The sequence below is a fragment of the Hyperoodon ampullatus genome (assembly GCF_949752795.1).
Source record: "Hyperoodon ampullatus genome assembly, chromosome: 19".
NCBI classification, from domain to species: Eukaryota; Metazoa; Chordata; class Mammalia; order Artiodactyla; family Ziphiidae; genus Hyperoodon; species Hyperoodon ampullatus.
This window is the reverse complement of record NC_136932.1, coordinates 26760652-26781085: the sequence shown is the minus strand read 5'-3', so window position 1 is coordinate 26781085 and position 20434 is coordinate 26760652. Positions and strand designations below refer to the sequence as shown.

The window sequence follows — 20434 nt, the reverse complement described above, 5'->3', positions numbered from 1 at the left end:
TGTGGTGTCCCTTCCCAGTGTCATCAGCTGCTCATGTTCTCAGGGATTTCCTTCCTTCTGCCTTTGCCTTCTCTTCCCTAGCCTGCCTCTGTCCGTCTTCTTGGGCCTTACCCTCTGTTGTGGCTCTTCTGAGTTTCTTCAGCGGGACTAACGTCAGGACCAATTTCCCGCCTCTGGTTCTGGCTCTGCCCTGCCAGCTCGTGGTTCTCCTTCCTGGGCAGGGAAGATGGGGAAATGGGCAGTGAGCATTCCTTAAGTTTGCATCAGGATTAGGATAGGGCCTCACTCCTTTTAAGGAGGGTTAGGAGGGTATTATGGCTTGCATACCTGTGGGTTTTTTTTTTTTTGAATATTGTTAAAATATACATAACATAAAATTTACCATTTTCATCATTTTAGCATACAATTCAGTGTCATTAAGTGCATTCACATTGTTGTACAACCGTCACCACCATCCATCTCCAGAACTCCATCATCTTCCCTAATTGAAGTCTGTTCTCATTAAACACTAACCCTCCATCCCCCTCTACCTCAAGCACCTGGCAAACATCATTCTACTTTCTGTTTCTAAGAATTTGAATAGGGTCCATTCATACCATAGGTACCTCATATAAGTGCACTGATACAATATTTGTCCTTTTGTGACTGGCTAATTTCACTTAGCATGTCTTCAAGGTTCATCCATATTGTAGCATGTGGCAGCATTTTCTTCCTTTTTAAGGCTAAATAATATGCCATTGTATGTAAATACCACATTTTTTAAAATCCATCCAGTTTTTGATAGACACTCAGGTTGCTTCCACCTTTTGGCTGTTGTGAATAATGTTGCTCTGAATTTGGGTGTATACATATCTGTTCAGGTCCCTACTTTCAGTTCTTTCTGGAAATACCCAGAAGAATTGTTGGATCATATGGTAATTCTGTGTTTAATTTTTTGAGGAATCCCCATATTGTATTCCATAGCAGTAGCACCGTTTGATGTCCACCAGAAATGTAAAAGGGTTCCAATTTCTCCACACCCTCTCAAACAGTTATTTTCTATTTTTTTGATAGTGGCCATCCTAATGGGTGTGAAATGATAATATATACTTGTTTTTAAAGGTGTTTTATGCAGAATAATAGAATTTCAGGACTAGAAATGGTATTAAAGATTTCTGATTCAATTAGCTGTAGACAGCAATGAATGTTCTCATATGTCTTAGCATTTTCACTTCTTTCTCAGTTGGAGAAAGGCATTTTGGGCAGATGGGTCTCTACTGGATCTTCGGCTCAAGATGAACTATGTCTGACCCAGGCAGGGTTCATGGAATGCAGCTTTGCAAGAGATCTGCTCTTCTCTTCTGCCAGTGACTCTCTTTCTTATACTTCTTTACAGTTTCCAACTGTGTCTTCTGGGTTATTTAGTCTTCTTTCCAGCTTCTGTAAGGGGTAAGGTAATTGTATTCAAATAAACATTTTTATTTAAAAAAACTAGGTAAGTTAGCAATTAATGAGCCCAACATATAAACTGCTCAGATGATTAAAAAGACTGTATTCAATATCAATTTGAAGGAAACCTAAATATTACTCCTGGATGTTAGCTATAATTCCTTACTATGTAAAATAAGTCACCCCTTTTCAATTTTTTGTTTTTAATTTGGAGGAGATGAGTTAAGCAGCATAAAATAAAATATATTTTATATTTATGAGAAGATTATAACTTCTGGATTAGTTTGGGTTTTGAATCTTTTTTAAGTTAAAGAAAACATTAGTTTAATTTATATGATGAAAATCTTTACGCCTACAGCAAAGTTGTAAGAATAGTACAATCAATACCCAATTGTTAGTGTTATGTCATAAATTGCCTTGTCTCTCTTTCTCTGTCAAATAGATAGAATTTTTTTTCCCTGAGCCAGCTGAAAGTAAGTGGCAGAAATCTTAGATGGCATTTCATTCATACTTCATCATGTGTCTCCTAAGAATGAGGACATATTTCTTCATAAACATAATACCATTATCACACCTAAGAAGATAATTCAGTTATACTAATAGTTATACTATCAGATATCAAGTCCATGTATAATTTTTCCTATTTCTTCCCAAAATATATTTTATTTCTTTAGTTTGTTTTTGACTCTTAATTTCTTTTTTTTAAATTAATTTATTTAATTTATTCATTTTTGGCTGCGTTGGGTCTTCGTTGCTGTGTGTGGGCTTTCTCTAGTTGCGGCGAGCAGGGGCTACTCTTCATTGCAGTGCACGCGCTTCTCACTCTGGTGGCTTCGCTTGTTGTGGAGCACGGGGTCTAGGCGTGGGGGCTTCAGCAGTTGTGGCGCATGGGCTTAGTTGCTCTGCAGCATGTTGGATCATCCCGGACCAGGGCTCAAACCCGTGTCCCCTGCACTGGCAGGAGGATTCTCAACCACTGCCCCACCAATTATTCTTTTATAAAAAATTATTTCCTTATTTGTTTTTATGTGATGATGCCTTTATTTATTTATTTTTATTATTGTTTATTTTTGGCTGTGTTGGGTCTTTGTTGCTGCGTGCGGGTTTTCTCTAGTTGTGGCAAGTGGGGGCTACTCTTTATTGTGGTGCACGGAATTTCATTGTGGTGGCTTCTCTTGTTGCGGAGCATGGGCTCTAAGTGCGCAGGCGTCAGCAATTGCAGCACCTGGGCTCAGTAGTTGTGGCACACAGGCCCTAGAGTGCGCAGGCTTCAGTAGTTGCAGCGTGTGGCCTCAGTAGTTGTGGCTCGCGGGCTCTAGAGCGCAGGCTCAGTAGTTGTGATGTACGGGCTTAGTTGCTCTGCGGCAATCAGGATATTCTCGGACCAGGGCTGGAACACATGTCCCCTGCATTGGCAGATGGATTCTTAAACACTGCACCACCAGGAACGTCCCAGACGTTCCTTTTTTTAGTGACAATTTTGAAGAGTCCTGGTTCATGTATTTCATAGACTGTCCCTCAACTTGGGTTTGTGTGATGTTCTCCTCATGACTGGAATGGAGTTAGGGTTTTGGGGAAGGAGATATTTACTTTTCATATTTTGTTTCATCTCTCTCTCTTGGCTTTTTATATAAGATATTCAGTACATATAGATTTATATTTTAAAAAGTATGCTTGTAGACTATTATTTTATAATCTGCTTGCTATTTTGTAATCTGCTTGGGATGATGGTTGTCGTGGTGTTGGTATGATTTTTTTTTTTTTTTTTTTTCTGTATGCGGGCCTCTCACTGTTGTGGCCTCTCCCGTTGCGGAGAACAGTCTCCGGATGCGCAGGCTCAGCCGCCATGGCTCACGGGACTAGCCACTCCGCGGCATGTGGCATCTTCCTGGACCGGGGCACGAACCCGTGTCCCCTGCATCGGCAGGCGATCTCTCAACCACTGTGCCACCAGGGAAGTCCGGTACAGTTTTGTTTTAATTATGCAGTTGGCTCTCTTGCGTTCATTTATATTTTATTTATAAATCTCCACTGCTTTGGATTATGATGTGTTTACAAGGCTACACAGATAATCTGGAAGGGAAAATGCAGAAATACAAATGACAGAAAATATTATAATAATAAAATTTTCTTGGCAAGCAGCAAACTTTTCTCAAAGTCAGTCTTTTAATATAATTTGCTTGCTTCATAAATATGGTTTTTTTTGTTTTTTCATATCTTTATTGATTAGTAAGCATGTTAAATGACTTGGGAGGAATCTCACTCTCTTCAAGAAATAATTTGGAATTATTGATCCAGAATGCTGACAGTTCTCAAAAATGGGTCAGGATAATCAAAGTAATAGATGGAAAAAAAATCTCAATTTTAGCTCTTGATATAACTTTTCTTAAATTTAGGGTTCTTTTTTATAATTTAACTTACTAAAAGAGATGGTGGAAGGTCCATCAAGATGTTTATTTTATGTATTTCAAGCATTTTACTCTGCGGTATTGAATTCTATTCATTCTGGAATTTAGGAGAATTTACCTCTTTATGAAAGAGATTATTGAAAGTAGAAAATGATTGATGACCTTCGCTTCCAGTTTTCTTCTCAATAGACTTAGTCTCTCTTTTAATGCTTCTTGCATACTCAGTAATTTTATAACTTTTAGAGAAAAATGCAAGTCTGGCTGAATATTAAGCACAGTACAATAAATAAAGCTTTTTTACTTTGCAGACTATTTTACATGTGTGTCCCATAGATTCATCAGAGATTCTAGTTTTGAATAAAGGCAAGTACATTTAAAGACAATACAACATCCCTGTCTATGACATTGGCATTCAAATGAGAAGTGAATTTGGTTCAGGACAGTTCTTGAAATGCTTAGCATTTAGGTTATTTTAGGTCAACTCTTTGGGAAATTCAATTAGAGTATTTATTAAATGGTTTTAGTGAGCTGATTGGTTGTCATGTCATGTCATAGTTGGTATAAAACATGACTCCTATTTCTAAAATAGTTGTGTTGGTCAGATAAGGCATCTTACATGATGTATTTAATCCAAGATAATGGATGAGTAAGAGGCAGGTCATTCTCTAGGAAGTAATTTTGGTTTTGAGAGAGGCATTCTTAGGGAAGTAGGCCTTGAATTGTTCATTTAGAGCTGGGCAGGATTGAGATCCGGAGAGAGGAGGGAAAGGATATTTGGGTAGAGGGAAGGGCATTGGCAGAGCCTCAGATGCCTGACGTTTACTGGGGCCTTTGTGGGAATGGTGGGAAAGTTGGGTTGCAGTCAGCCTGTGGGTGGCCTGGACGTTGGGTAATGAGCGTGGCCGTCAGTTTATGGGCGCCCTCTCCAGAGTGGTCTGTAACTTGCTTCCTCCCTGAGGAAGTGTGACACGCTTTTGCTAGCTGCAGTGTCTTCCCCACAGCTGTGCTGTCCATTGAGGAGAAGGGGGCCTGCTCTGCCATGGCTTCCTTAATCCTCAGGGTATGGCCTGTGAGTTATTTTAATAATGTATCAATCTGCCTTTTCTTTCTTTTGTCACAATGCATTTACTTTCTAACGTGGTCTTGTTTCCAGGGTAATAATTGGGTCTCCACAGGAAAAATCATAATGTATGAGGCAAATTACTGACTTAAAAAATGAATCTCTAATATTTTTCTAGTAGCTCTTCTTTTGTTTAAATTTTTGTTTTGTTAGTTATGTAAAGAAACTTATGTATACTAATTTCTGCTTAGGTGGATAGTGGTACTGTTTAGCACAGCTCATTGGTCTTCTGAAACCTTTACAAATGCAGTTTGATTCATTCCTGCCAAGTTAATTATGAGGTACATCATTTTTTTCCACTAATGGAGATAAATGTAAAAGACAGAGATACAGAAATCATCTTCAGTTTAGATTGAAGAAATTTTAGTTACTACTGTTTTTTCCTATTTGATCACAGTTTATTTTTATTTTTTGAAGTCTGTCTCTAATCAGATAAGATTTAATGTTTTAGCAGTAAAAGAGGACCCTGATTGAGTTAATAAGAATAGTTAATTTAAGGACAATAATTGATTTTTAAAAATATAAAAGTACATTTCATGACTTGATTTCAAGATGATCTGGTGGTATTCTTATACTGTCGCAGAACGAAGTCCACAGTGGGATGAGAATGATGCCTACAAATCACCACCCTTATTATCTATTACTGAACATGTCTTAGTCCAGGCCAGTCTGCCTATCACCTCTGTGGTACACTGTTCATTTCATTTTTCTTCCAGGATTTACTTTTGGTCCTGGACCAATTATCTAGCTGTGATGGGATTCTTCAAAAGTATCCTACATTTTGTACTTAGTGAACTAGTGATTGTTCTGTTTGCAGACATTCTTTCTGAGGCTCTACTCTTGCCTCGAAAACCTACATTTGCAGAAAGGGAAATGTATAGGTTTTCCTTTTAAATGTATTTATTTTTATTTATTTATTATTTATTTTTGGCTGTGTTGGGTCTTCGTTTCTGTGCAAGGGCCTTCTCTAGTTGTGGCGAGCGAGGGCCACTCCTCATCGTGGTGCGTGGGCCTCTCACTGCCGTGGCCCCTCTTGTTGCGGAGCACAGGCTCTAGACGCGCAGGCTCAGTAGTTGTGGCTCACGGGCCCAGTTGCCCCGTGGCATGTGGGATCCTCCCATTCCAGGTCTCGAACCCGTGTCCCCCCCATTGGCAGGCAGACACTCAACCACTGCGCCACCATGGAAGCCCAGGTTTTCCTTTTATTAACAAACGTATCCTTCTTTATTTCTTTCTAGTTTTTAAAAACCGTGTCCATTTTGACATTGAGATTCATATTTAAAAATAATTTTAAAATTTTATTCTTAAAATTATCATACAGTAAAACTAACTTTTTTCTTTTATCCTGTTAATTTAACACGTGTAGTTTGTGCAACCATCACTACAATCAGAATACAGAATAATATTATCACCCCCCAGAATTCCCTGATGCTATCCTTTTATAGTTAACTGTCCCCATCCTATAACCTCTGCAACCACTGACCTTTTCTCCATCCCTATGGTTTTGTCTTTTTGAGAATGTCCTATAAGTGGAATCATACATGTAAGCTTTTGAGACTGGGTTCTTTTACTGTGTCTTTGAGATTCATCTAAGTTATGGCATGTATTGAAAGTTTATTCCTTTTTATTACTGAGTAGTTTTCCATTGTCACTCATTAAAGGACATTTGCGTTGTTTCCAATTTTTAACATTTAGGAATAGAGCTGCTGTAAACATTTGTGTACAGACTTTTGTGCAAACATAGTTTTCATTTCTCTATCTCTAGGGTAGCTGTCTCTGGGGAGAGGGGATTGCTGGGTGATATAGTGAGTATATTTTTAACTTTATAAGAAACTGTCAACCCTTTTTCCAGAGTGTCTGTACCATTTTGTATTCTCCCACTAGCAATGTACGAGAATTCCACCTATTCCACATCACTGACACTATCAGTGATTTTAATTTAGCCATTCTAATAGTTATGTGGTAATATCTTATCATGGTTTTAATTTGCATTTCTCTGAGGACTAATGCCATTGGACATCTTTTCATGTGCTTATTTGCCATCATTAGATCCTCTTAGTGGAGTGCCGTTGAAATCTTTTGCCTAGCTTTTAATTGGGTTGTTTTCTTATTGTTGAGTTTTGAGAATTCTTTATATATTTGGATACAAATCCTTTTTCAGGTATGTTATTTGCCGTTGTTTTTTTCTCAGTCTTTAGCTTGGCTTCGTATCCTTCTAACATAATAGTGTCTTTCAAAGAGGAAAAAGGTTTAATTTTGAGAAAGTCCAGTTCATAAATTTTTTTCTTTTTTATATTATACTAAGATGGGTAGGTTTTTAAATAAGTTTCTGTTCTATAAAAGTGGTGAAAAGTAATTTAGTGATGGGAATGTCCTCATAAAGTTGACTTTGTGGAAGGTGCAAATGTTATTTTCTGGAAAGGTAGTACTAATTAATATACCTCTTAGTCTTGGGAACATCTAGGACTTTTGTTTAACCAAAGGATGCAATTGGTTGAGGTTTGTGAGGGTTTTCACACTTTTTAAAAAAATTATAATCACTAATGTGGTTAAATATGTATACTTTCATAATGCAGAACTATGTAGGAATTAGTCCTTAAGACTCTTCCAGGGTTAAAATAGTGGTATATTACATTCACATTTGATGCTTTTGGGAGTGCCTGAGTTTGAGTTTCTGCTTCACTGGAACAGTATTCGAACTCTGAGTGTAGGTTCAGATTCAGTGTCATGGCTAAAAGCACGAGCTGCATCAGAATGTCTGCATTTGAATCCTGCCTTTTATTTACAGTGTAACTGTGGGTGAGTAACTTAACTTGTCTGTGCTTCAGTTTCCTTATCTGTTAGTGGGAATGATAATAATAACATCCACCTTGTAAGGTCATTATGAGGACTCAAGCAGATTACATAATATAGTCATTTCAACGGCCTCTGGCCCACAGTAAGCATTCAGCAAATGGCTCTTGTTATTATTCTTATTATTATTGCTGAAATAGCTTTATAATAAAATTGTTTAAACAAATGTTTTGGAATATTTTCAAGAGTCAGAATAAGCACATATCACACTAAGTCATTTCTCTCCAATGCCCACTTTTTTCTCTTTGCACTTGTTATTATTAATCAATACCTGTGACCAGTGTTTTTAATAATCATGTATATATACACTGTTTTACAAGACAGGTATCAGTTCATTCCATTTTTCACATCCTGTGAGGTACTAATCAGATATACACATATACATCAGTTCGCTTCAGCTGCCTGAAATATCAACCTAAATTGGCTTAAGCTGGAAAGAAATTTGAGTTAGGCTCACCTAACTGCAAAGTCAGGCAGAGCTAGCTGGATTCAGGGCTCAAGTAAAGTCATCAGGACTCAGGTTCTCCCCACGAGTCAACTCTGCCTTTTCCTGTATGGACTTCAGTTGTAGGAACTGTATGTTAGAAAATCGGCTGTAGCATATTCACCCCCTGTAGCCTGTCAGCGTTTAGATTCAGCCGGAAAGAGCGCCTGTCTCTTTCCCAGAAGCCTCAGCAAAAGTCTCATGATGTCTCATTGGCTCTTATGGGGTCACATGTCTGACCTGGAGCCAATCGCTGTTTGAGGCTGTGAGACTGGGATTGGCCAGTTCTGGTCACGTGGCACCCGTGGCTCTTTGGCGGAGTCGATCCCACCAGAGCCACGCTGACTGAGAGGCGGGGAGAGGTGCCTACTCTGAGGGAATTTGTGGGTTTTTATTACCAGAAAAAGGGATGGACGCTGGCTGGTCAAACGACTAATGTGCTGTTAGGCTCTTTTTGTAGATCGGCAACGGATCACAGGGGTTAATGGATTTGAATTAGACCGGATTTGAATTAGAACCTTGGTTACTGATTCCAGCTTTTTTGTCTGTGAAGTTACATCCTCCAGGAGTGCGTTCCCCACAGGGGCAGGCGTTTGCAGAAAGTTAGTGTTGTGTATTCTTTTGGTGAAAGTTGGATAATTTTTAACAGGAAGAGAAAGAGTCAAGGCAAATAGGGGTGGCCTTCTCAATGGGTGGACGTGGTGCTTCTTCCCACACTGGTGGGTTTAAGCGACTCAGCTCCCTTCTCTGGGCCTTTCTGTCCCCATGGCAGAGGCTGTACAAGACCCAGCTTGGTCAGTGTCTGTCTGCTATGTGGCAGGGTTGCATGCTGTAGACACGGGTGTATCCGTGTATCCTGGCCAAGAGTGTCGGCTACACGGTGATGTGTGTCTGGTGCTGGCGTCGTATAGAGGTAGTTTCTAGATCTCTGTATTTTTTATAGTCCATTTTAGTGTGGCTTGAGACATTGTCTCACTTTGACTTCGGCTGGCAGTTTCTATTTTATGTTTTTCAAGAAGACGCTTGAACTTCTTCAGGAGTATGTGTAGCCAGGTCATGCTGTTTTCTGAAGAAGCAGAGAAGAGAGTTACCAGAGACCTGCCTTGTATGGAGAGCTACGCTACAGAAGTACCCACAGTGAGGTTCAGGGAGACCGCAGTTAGAAATGAACTGTTGGGACCTGATTAATTGTGGTAGGCATCTTCGTATCCAGTGCTGAGGTGGGCACCTGAGCCTACATATCAGAGACATTAACTCTTGAAATTAAGTCACTTCCCCCCATAGCTCCCGGAGTTAGTAATTCTGTCCCTAATCTCTACTTCTGTGTTACTTTTATTGAGATATCCCTGGCTAATATGTTTGGTGATTAATGTTGATGGTAGGCTTTGTGATCTCCCCTCAGAGCCAGTTTTAGGGGTTAGCTTGTCTTTGTCAGCGATGTACAAGTACACTTGTTTCTCCGGTGGCTATTGGAGAGCATAATCATTATTATGATTGCATAATCATAACCATTATTAGTTTACCGAGATGTTGAAAATGGGTGAAAATAATTCCTCTGTCAAGTAGATAAAGTAGTTACATAGCATGATATTTTATTTTCTATAAATACAGTGTTGTATGTTGAAATCTGTAAAGTGATTTCCACTTTGTATAAATTGAAAATATGGAATTTTAGTGAAATAACACTAGCTAACACTTACTGAGCACTCACTGTATGCCAGGCATTCTTTTAAGCACTTTACACGTATTATTTCGCTTAATTCTTAAGTGAAAATAAATAACCATAGGAGGTAGGTATTAGTTGTCTCCTTGCCATTTTAGAGGTGAGCAAGTTGAGATACTTGAGGCTAAGTCATTTGCTCCAGGTCACACAGCTGGTGAGTGACACAGTTGGTGAGTGACAGCTGGTGAGTTCTGAATGTAAGTCCTCTGGCTCCAAGTCTGTGCTTTGGATCACTATGCTGTGTTCTGTCCCTAGTAAAGATTTTAGCTCATGTGTTGTTAGTTTTTCTTTTCATTTTGCTTCCTTTTGTAATATTTTCTAGATGTGGGCTAGGAGTTTTATAGAGAAGATTTGCTAATTCTAGGACCTTTGGAATCCATGGATTTATCCATCTTCTGTTGCTGTTATTTGGCAAGCAAACACTATATGCTTGTTTATATCAGTAGGTGTCAACCAGGAATGATTTTGCCCCCCCAGGGGACATTTGCTGATGTCTGGAGACAGACATCTTTAGTTGTCGTAAGTCAGGAGACGCGCTCCTGGCACCTAGTGGTCAGAGGCCGGGATGCTGCTGAAACATTTATGAGGCACAGGACAGCCTTCCGCGACAAAGAATTGTTCAGCCCAAAATGTCAATAACATCAACTCTGGCCTATAGAATAAGTGACTGATGATCTTGTAATGCCATTCTGATCTCTAATGGGCAAAGTCACATTACTAATGTAGAAATGATTACTTTTGATGTTTGTTTGATAATTGATTTCCTCAAATTAATGCATGTTTGTATAAGGGACATAAACATCAACCATAACTTAAATATTGAAGTTCCCTTAAAGTAAACTGGGAATTACAGCCCACTGAGGGAGAGCTGAGGAAGTTTAAAGGGAGGCCATGTAATGTCTGAGGATACAATACTCTAAATATTTGTTGGATTACCTTGTGAATTACACAATTAGATTTCATTTTTTTTGTGTTGTATTAACTTGTCAAATGTATAAACATTTTAAATATCCTGTAATTTTTAAAACCGTGTTTTGGTATTTTTTAATTAAAAATTTCATACTGAGAAAAGTGGAGAATATTACATTGTACCCCGTGTATGTACCACCCATATTTAACAAATGCTAACAAATACTGAAGTCCATTTTGAGCTCTTTCTCATCCCATCCCTTAGGTGTTTCTACATTTTTTATTATACCAAACATCTCAAAAGTTGAAGGGGCCTGGAACTCTTCCGTTGTCTGTCGTCAGGCCTCACTCACTGCTGCTGCCTTTTGTCTGCCTGTCAGCTTCTCCCCTCATCTTTCACTGCAATATATAGGCGGTAGAGGGCGGAGCCAGGTTGTCTTTTCAAAGCTGGAAAGGCCAGGCCGAGAGTGGATGCGTAGCCTGTAGGGAGGCGGGAGGACTATAAGTATGGGTTTCCCCCAATGACTGAAAGCAGAGCGTTCCCATGAAACCTTTCATAAGCCGAAGTGGCATAAAGTGAAGAAGCAGTGACCATAGGACACATCTTGCCAACGGAAGCACAAAATAAATTGAGCTAAAGTACAGAAGCTCAGTGACAGTTCAAAGCTATGGTGGCTTGATGCTGAGGTGCTGAGTGTGGTTCCCAGGAAGGAGCTGGGTGGTGCCCCTTGCACCCGCTTTTGCAGCCCACAGTGCGAATTGCCTCTGTACGGGCTGCTGCACAACACATGCCGGGCACTGTTCTCATTTCCCCCCCTTTTTTGTGAAAATAGATACCTCTTTGGATTTCTTTTGGTTGGGAAAACAGGCGCTAACGTGGGTTTTTCTTAAGAGCGAAGTGGCATAAATTGAGCTATGGAAGGATGGAGGAGACCTGTACCTTGGGGCCGTTTGGTGAGGTAGAAAGTGGGGAGAGTGAGCGAGGGTGGGAACAGGCAAGAAGAGCAGTCTCGGAACCAACAGAGATGGTGGTGGGAGGTCTGCAAGCGTGGTCCGCTGGAGCAATGTTGTGACTGTCAGGTCAGAGGATCTTAGGTCTTCTTTGCCCAGGATTGCTGCTCCCTGCATTATGAGTGGTATAGCTCAGGAGAGGCTGCGCTTGAATTCTCAATCTCTATTACTTGGACTGCTTAGTGGTGTGTTATTAATGGCAATGCCTGCTTACCACCAGTTGTTCACAGGACTTCTACATGATAGGTTCCTTCTTTTTTTTTTTTTTTTTTTGACCACACCATGCCGCCTGCGGGATCTTAGTTCCCCGACCAGGGATCAAACCCTGCCCCCGACACTTTCCGCCGTGGAGGAAGCGCGGATTCCCAACAACTGCACTGCCCGATAGGTTCCTTCTTTATTTAAACACCTCCCATCATGCTCCATTGCTATGGAATAAAGCCCTCACTTCTTGTGGCATTGGAGGGCATTCATAGCTCCTATCCCTCCTTCTCTGACACGTCTGGAGTGTATCATGTGCTTTTTCTTGTCTTGGTGACTTCTTGTGCATTCTCTCTGATAAACTCCCCTGTGCTCTCCCTATCATCTCTGCACAGTGAACTTGTGTTCTTCTTTTGAGGGCAGCTCATGCCTTTCGGCAGATGGAAGGTATTTCTTGTTATTTTTCATTTGTGCTTTGCCTGTCTTGCTAGAATCTGAGTTTCTTGAAAGCAGTGATGGCATGCTTCCTCTTTGAGTTTAGTGCTGCTAACACAGGGCCTGGCCTCAGGAAATGTTTGCTGAACTGAATTAATAGCCACTTCGAACTTGCCCTTGAGCCAGTGTTTTGTACTGGTGGGAAAAATCCTACACGGTGTGGACTTTGATTCTCTGCAGTGTCAGTTACAGTATTGTAAGACGGAAGATAGGAGTCTGGGATAGGAAACAGTTTTGCACCTTCTGGTTTTTTTTGTTTTTTTTTTTTGCGGTACGCGGGCCCCTCACTGTTGTGGCCTCTCCCGTTGTGCAGCACAGACTCCGGACGAGCAGGCACAGCAGCCATGGCTCATGGGCCCAGCCACTCTGCAGCATGTGGGATCTTCCTGAACCGGGACACGAACCCGTGTCCCCTGCATTGGCAGGCGGACTCTCAAACACCGTGCCACCAGGGAAGCCCTAGATTTCTTTTGTTAATGCAGAGCCTAGTTTACTACCCACACCCCCGATATTGTTACCTACTTTAATTATGTGTTCTTTTTAAATTTTAATTATTTATTTATTTGGTTGCACCGGGTCTTAGTTGCAGCCGGTTGGCTCCTTAGTTGCGGCTCAAGGGCTCCCCAGTTGCAGCAGGCAGGCTCCTTTAGTCGCGGCTCGCAGGTTCCTTAAGTGTGGCGTGTGAACTCTTAGTTGATACATGCATGTGAGACCTAGTTCCCTGACCAGGGATCGAACCCGGGCTCCCTGCATTGGGAGCACAGAGTCTTAACCACTGCACCAGCAGGGAAGTTCCAATTATGTGTTCCTTTATCCATTGGCATGTATACATAATTCTTATCTTTTTTCCCCTGTATTTTTATAAATACAGAAAAGTGAATAACATCTTAAAATAAAATGAAGGAAAGGCCTAATGTATCTGAGTTTTTCTCAGTAGCACGAAGGGAGATGTTTGCCAGCAAGAACTGTGGCAAGGTTATCCCAGATGTCAACTGTCTCTACTACCAGGGGCTCAGAGCCCTTCTGAAGCTTCCTAATTGTCCAGGACAGCTCCATTATGACTCACCGTACAGGGCCTAGCCTCTCATGCGACACTCAACATTTAAAAATTAGTCTTCATTTCTCCTTCCCAGCAGGCAGCTTCAGTTGGAGAAAGTAATTTCATTTTCTTATGTACTCATTCATTCACTCAGTCAACAGACCATCACTCCTCTATTATATGCCAAGATCTATGCTTGCTTCTGGTAACAAGGAAAGAATAATATATGGTTCCTTCAAGCACTTAAGGAGCTCATAAACTAGTGACAGAGGAAGATGCACAAACCAATCAATAAAGAATTAACAATGCTTTGACTTTATTTGTATTATTTGAAGTTTTATGACTATATTTATATACTACACCCTGTTCAAAGTGGAAATAGATATTTAAGAAAGAACTAGTGATGTAAAAAATCCACAGTAATATGTAAGTTATTTAGAGAGTTACGACTGGAAATATTTGCACTCTCAAAGAAGCTTGTTAATGCAGATGAACCCCTAATTCTTTTGGTTGCTTTATTTACATTTATAGAGGTATAGGTATTCCCTCTTCTAACAGGGGTTAGTAACTTGGGGAGGGGGTGCTACAGATTAAGGTCCTGATTCAGTGTCAGGTCCATCTTACCTCCTCCTTCAGGTCATATTTTCAAGCAGGAGCTACAGGATGAGAGGAGTAAAACAGTTCACTTCCTTTGCTTACCCCCAGCTCCATAATAGGCCTCTGCTGGGCTTCCTTGGTTGTTTTCATCATCACTTTCACCACCAGAGGTCAGGGAACCTTCCGGTTAATCAGGGGCCCTGGAAATGATGCAGAAAAGTACTGACTTAAAAATAATAAATAACATTTATTTAGGGCTGACTGTGAGCTCATTGCTTAAAATGTCCTACTTAATCTTCACAACCACTCTATGAAATTGGTGTCGATAAATCTCAGGTATATCCAAAACAAGTCTCTATGTAGGATTGTGATATTTTTAGGACTTTTATGTCTTTATGTTCGTCTTGGCACCAGACATAAGGCGGTTCAACATAATACGCTGGCCCTAAACAGCTCCAGATGCCAAGAATTGGCAAATCACTACTTTGGTTTCAATGGGTGGTCAAAAAGGATCATCAAGGTAAACTCTGTAGATTTTCTTTGACTAACCAGACTCATTTCAACATTGAACTCCTAGACTTTAGAGAGAAGAATAGAACAGGACTATGAGGAGGAGATGTGAGAGCCTTCCACATGGAAGTACGTGAGCATTGGCCTGCCACCTAGAATTAGTGATAATCTCAATGACTTGGATGGCGGTGTCCATAATTTTCTCCAGTATTTGTATGGTATATAATAAAAAATAGTTGTCCATATCTAGTCATTCATTTGCAAGTCTCAACTTGATTTTGAAGCTATTGCATACCTAAACTATTACCTGGGATTGCTGGAGTTTCGTTTTTATTTCTAACAACAGGATATTTTGAAGTCTAGCGTTTAATTCATAATCCTAACAGCTTCAGGATCTTTCTAACCTTGAAGAAAGGGAAAATGAAGATATTGTGACACCAATTCAGAAGCAAAGCCTGAAGTTCTTCTGTGCTTTCGAGCTGGTGTTGCCCTCCCATGAGTGCAGGAGTCCCGGAGTTGTCATGGCTGAGGAACCTTTGGATAAGTTGGAGGAAGGTCTGTTTTCCAGTATGTTTGTGTGTGGGGAGGTGAGGGAGTGGGATTTCTCTTTTTTCCTTTCTTTCTGAAACTCACCTTTTCAGATACATCATCACTTTTCTAAGCCACTAAAGCCCTGGGCAGATTTTTTCTGCCTGACAATATAGGTTTTTATCTTAGGCAATACCTGACAGCACCTTAAACTTTAGAATTTTAGAACTGACCGCCTGCCAAGAAGCTTAGGAGGATGGAAAATTAGTTAGTTTTTGTTGTTGTTGTTGTTAATAATTTGTTATGTGCTAAAATATTCTTTCAAATACAGATGTCTTCTGGCCTTCAGTTATCCCAACAAAATCATTGTCTAAAGATTGAAATAAACTCTTGTGTAAACATTCAGTCCTTTGCCTCCTATAGAAGGGCGTGAGCAGAAAAAAGTTAATGTAGATCCCTAGAAAGGGGATTCCAATTGGTACTGAGTTTTTTCCTAGAATCCATGGCACTTGGGCTTAGGGTTTTAACTCAGAGGCAGAGCTGTTAGCGAATGGCGTGGAGGAGGCTCCACCATCCACCTGAGTGGGTGATGGTTGAGGAGAGGCCAGATCATCTGCACTACCACCAAATCTATCTCACTGTATGAATCCAGCCCTTTACGCACAGGAGAGCAGGGTCTGTAGCAGTGCAGCCTCAGCTTGTCCATTTGAAATCTGTGAGTAGTATGAGATTTGTGCCACGTTCTTGGTTTGCATTTCCCATCGAGTATTTTAGGAACTTCCAGAATAGATCTGAGCAGTTAAAATGTGCCATGCCAGGGTATACCTACAACAGAGACATTCACCCGTACCCCAGTGTTGTGCCTGCCCTTAATCACTAAGATAATGATCTAAGAATCACAGATGCATTTTTAGTTTTACACACATAACCTAGAAATCAGTTATTCAGACAGGCATTTTAAATTCATCTGTTTTGGTTGGATTTAGGGTCATTATCATTCCCTATGGAAAGGAAGGTAACCCAGAAGCTTGCTCTTCAGAAGGCTATGACAGATGCATTCCAGAAACTGCTGATTGTGGCTTTAGGTATGACCTTTTTGATTGTCCTTGAAGTAGTTCAGTTTCAGTGAGCAAATAAAGTTACTTGTAAAGTTAATTGGATGAAACTAATGGTTATCTAAAACATTACATATTCTTTCATTCACCAGATGCTTTCACATCAGCAGTCTTAAATTTGTTCTTTGTGGCATTTATGAGAAAAATGACAGCAAATATTATTGTCCCCAGTGTTTAGATGTAGAGTGACTTGCCACAGTTCATACAGAAAGTGTTTGATCCAGTTCTTCCCCAATTGCTTGCTTATCTTACAGAATAGTGTAGTGATTATAAGCCTTGGACACCTGTGTTTGAGTGCTAACTTTGTCTCTTAGATTTTGTTGTTGTTGTTGTTGTTGCAATTTTAGGTTTTTCTAGCCAGAGACATTTGAAGGTATTTAATATGTCTAAGCTGCAATTTCTTTATCTGCAAATAGGATTAGTAATACAGCTTATCACCTAATGGAGGATATTGTAAGAGTAAATGAGATGATGAATGTAGAAAGCTTAGAACTTTGCCTGAAACATAGTAAGCAGAGAAAATATATTGACTATGATTATTATCGTTTTTTTCTTGTTGAAGAGTTTATTAGATTATGTTTTTGAAATCAGTTTAATTTCAGTTTTCATTTCTGATATATTGGGTGAATATGTTTCTTATATAATAATTGGCTACGTTTTTGTGGGCCTTGAAAGTGGTCATGCTATTGAATAGTGTTGATTGTGTTCCCTATCGAGTTATACAGCGGTGAGAATGTCACAGGCTGTGCCCAAAGGAAACTTTATGATCAGTAGATTCCCGGAACAGAATTGCTCCCCTGCTTCACAGCCCTTCAGGCTTAGAGAAAATCCGAGCTAAGTTGTCAGAGACCTTATTTGCTTGTAAGAGTTGACCCTGGATTGGTCTTGGCCTTCCAGCCTGGGCAGTCCTTCCAGTGAAGTTTGACTTCCCTGGTCATCAGGCAGAATCTCCATCAGCTGTCAACTCTGGGTAACAACCTTTAAGAACCAAACTAAATGTCTGGGTTGTTTGTCCCTAATATGCCAAGGTATTCCTTATATGTACTCCAAACTCCTTAGACCAAAAAGCCTGGTGGCTCTAGCTTGCCTTGAGGAAAGCTGTATTGTCCAAAAGGTACATGGGCCAGTCTCTGCCAGTAGAGTGTTCAAATGCTGTCTCTCTCTGTCTCTGTCTCCAAAGCTTTGTTCATTGTATCTGGTAGAATTTTGGTCCCAAGGAGTAGGCACTTGCCTTGCTTCTAATATGAAGTATCTATTATAGTCCAGTGGTATCTCTCCACGTTTGAACTCATTTTGACCCCCACCTAATGCCTTCCTATTTCATTGTATTGTGATTGAACATTTTTGTTTCCACAGCTTTTAATTTCTATGTCATTATTCCTTAGTTCTTATTTCTAAGATCATAAAGGTTTTTGAACCAAAGTTGATACTTCTTATCTATTTTTTCACAAATAATTATGATAAAAACTGGAGTGTCAGATGAGGGAACTTCTAGGAAAATGCTCTTATTTTCTGCTTTTAGAAATCAAAAGAATGTCTAATTATTGGGTGCTACCATTGTATACAGGAAGTTTTAGAACAAGAAAACTTCTGAATTGATCCTTGTTAACGTTATTTCAGAAATTGGTAAAACAGCCGTGGCATATAGACTCTGTGAAGAGGTCACAGATGCTAGAACCAAAGAGGAACTACAGGATTTAATTCAAGTATGTGGAGATACAAACTCAAGGGGTACACAGCCAGTGTAGCCATAACTCAAAACAAGCAGCAGGATTTGGAAGACTTTGGCATGTCTACTCAGCTCTGTCTTCCTTAGGAAAATGTGAAACTCTGAAACTGCTTTTGAGGCAGGGAATTTCTAGGACTTTTCCAAGTCCCGAGCCTTGTCTCTGGCCCGTTATTTGAAGTTTGGAGAGCAGGATTGAGGGCCATCAGTGTACGTCTACAGTTGTGGACACAGGAGAAGACACAGGCCCTTTAGAACTCCCCTCAAATAGAATTGCAGGGATTTGGGAACAAAGTAACTATGGCCTTAAGTGTGATTATGCTACAGTGTTTTAAAACTATTCATGCCTTTCAAGTAAGGTATATTACCCAGATCTCAGCATCTCATATATATCTTGTGTTAAATATTTTGCCGAAGAACTTTTCTGTAAACCAATTATATGGATGCCTCAAATTAGGGATTAAGTTGTCAACGTAATTTCTAAAAGAAAACATTAATGTACTCTATATAGGATTTTTATTAAAAAGGAGCCAAAAATGTGTTTCATGTCATTGAGAGCTTATTTTGGGGCTAGTTTTCTGATTATTTAACTCACCCCAACGTTGCAAAGTTTGTTTTGAAGGGAAGAAAGTAGAGAAAGAAAAGGTGGTTATGTTCTGAAAAATGTAAAAATTTTGAAACTTTTTCCTGTACAAAATAATTATTTTAATTCAATTGAAATCAGTCAAGGAAACTTCAAACGTATCCATGTTTAATCCATTAAGAAGTCCAGCTTCCTGTGGAATGTGAGAGGAAAGGACTCCGTATTGATAGTAAAGATTTCGGAAAAGTGATTATAACAACAGATCCATTCCTACATGAGGCCAATCTTGGAATCAGTTCCATTGAGAAACCATTATGTGCTAGGCACTGGAAATAAGATGAAGCTCCTTCTCTCTTGGAGTTTAGGTGTTACAGGTGTACCAGACAATTAAAAAGGACTAAAATTAAATAGATTATGAAAAGGACTGTGAAGAAAGTAAACTGGGTGCTAGTTACAGTATTTGAAGAAAACTACTTAACATGCTGACTTTAACATTCTAAGTGTCTTCTCCATGTCTGCACACAGGGTAGACCTCTGAAAAGTGACACAGTAGTTTTTTCTAGATTAAAGGTTCTGTTGAGACAAGGTGGGATGGGGGAAGTTTTCCCATGCTAATATAAAGGGCCATTCACTTGGTTTTAGACCCTCTTTCCCAGAATGAATTGCTCACCTGCCCCAAACCCCTCCTACAGAAGTTCTGGAGTCATCACTGATTCAGTGGTAACCTCTGGTGACAGAGTGGTGAATTAATAATGAGACGTGAATACTGAGAGTTTGGAGGAAATGGCAACATTTTAGAATAATTGTAAGGTGTGTTCCCCTCCCGCCACCGTGACTGGTGCTCATTTTGCAGGTCAGCTACTTTTCTTGTCAGCCCTGTAGGCAAAGGGAGGAAGAATGTCTCTCAGACTTCAGCTTCGAGGAGGAAGAGTTCAGATTGCCAGAACTGGACTAGCACTTTTGAATTTCCCAGAATGCCACATCCTGTGGTTTCCTCGGGAAGCTCTGCATCCTTCCCAACCCCCCTCCACCCCTGGGCTGCTGGAGTTTGGGGCCACTGGGGTCTGCAGCCCAAATCCCGCCTCATTGTTTGGGGCCTGGGAGGGCAGGGCGGGGTTGGGAAGGGGGCCCGGCAGGAGGTAATTGTCGCCTTTGGAAGGGGAAGGGTGGCTTGTGCCCTGGGGACTCTGGGAAAAAGGCTCACTCTGCTGGCGTGCATTGGATCTCTGCAGGAGCCTAATAAAGGTGGAGTGGACGTTAGGCGGGGGAGGGGCGCGCGGTTGCTAACGGTGAGCCCTCGCGTTGCAGCGCTGGCATAACGGTTCAGTTCGGCTCTGAAGGAGGATGTGGCTCTGGCTTCTCGCTGGCCTGGGTCGCTGTGCCTGGGAGCCGCCACATGTTATGTCCTGGCTGTGCCTCTGTGTCGCTGCTGCGCCCCACGGCTCCTCCTCACATGGCAACGACTGTGGCTTCTAGTCCAGGCAGTTCAGCCTCCGGAGTGGGCCCTGGGCCCCGTCCAGGTGACCCCCTACCCCCCGCGGCTGACCGAGACTTGGTCTTCATGCTCCTGAGACAGCCCTCCCAAATTGCCCCATGCCCTTACACCCCTGGCAGAAGCCAGGGGCTTTAATTACTTGACGTCCTCGTCTCCAGTCCAGATGTTGGCCCCACCTCATCAGGAGTTGACTGAGACTGAGGCTCCAT

General features: G+C 40.8%; 1 protein-coding gene across 1 annotated transcript in view; it reads left to right on the top strand.

The window, feature by feature from the left end:
- The window catches only part of LOC307067901 (RAD52 motif-containing protein 1-like), a gene marked incomplete at both ends in the record, with an annotated part of 661371 nt that extends 641686 nt beyond the window's left edge, over positions 1 to 19685 (top strand). The window contains 2 exons of the mRNA XM_079725530.1: positions 18042 to 18127; positions 19584 to 19685. Coding sequence (XP_079581656.1) covers positions 18042 to 18127; positions 19584 to 19685 — 188 coding nt within the window. The remainder of the gene's footprint in view (positions 1 to 18041; positions 18128 to 19583) is intronic.
- Positions 19686 to 20434: the final 749 nt, after the last annotated feature.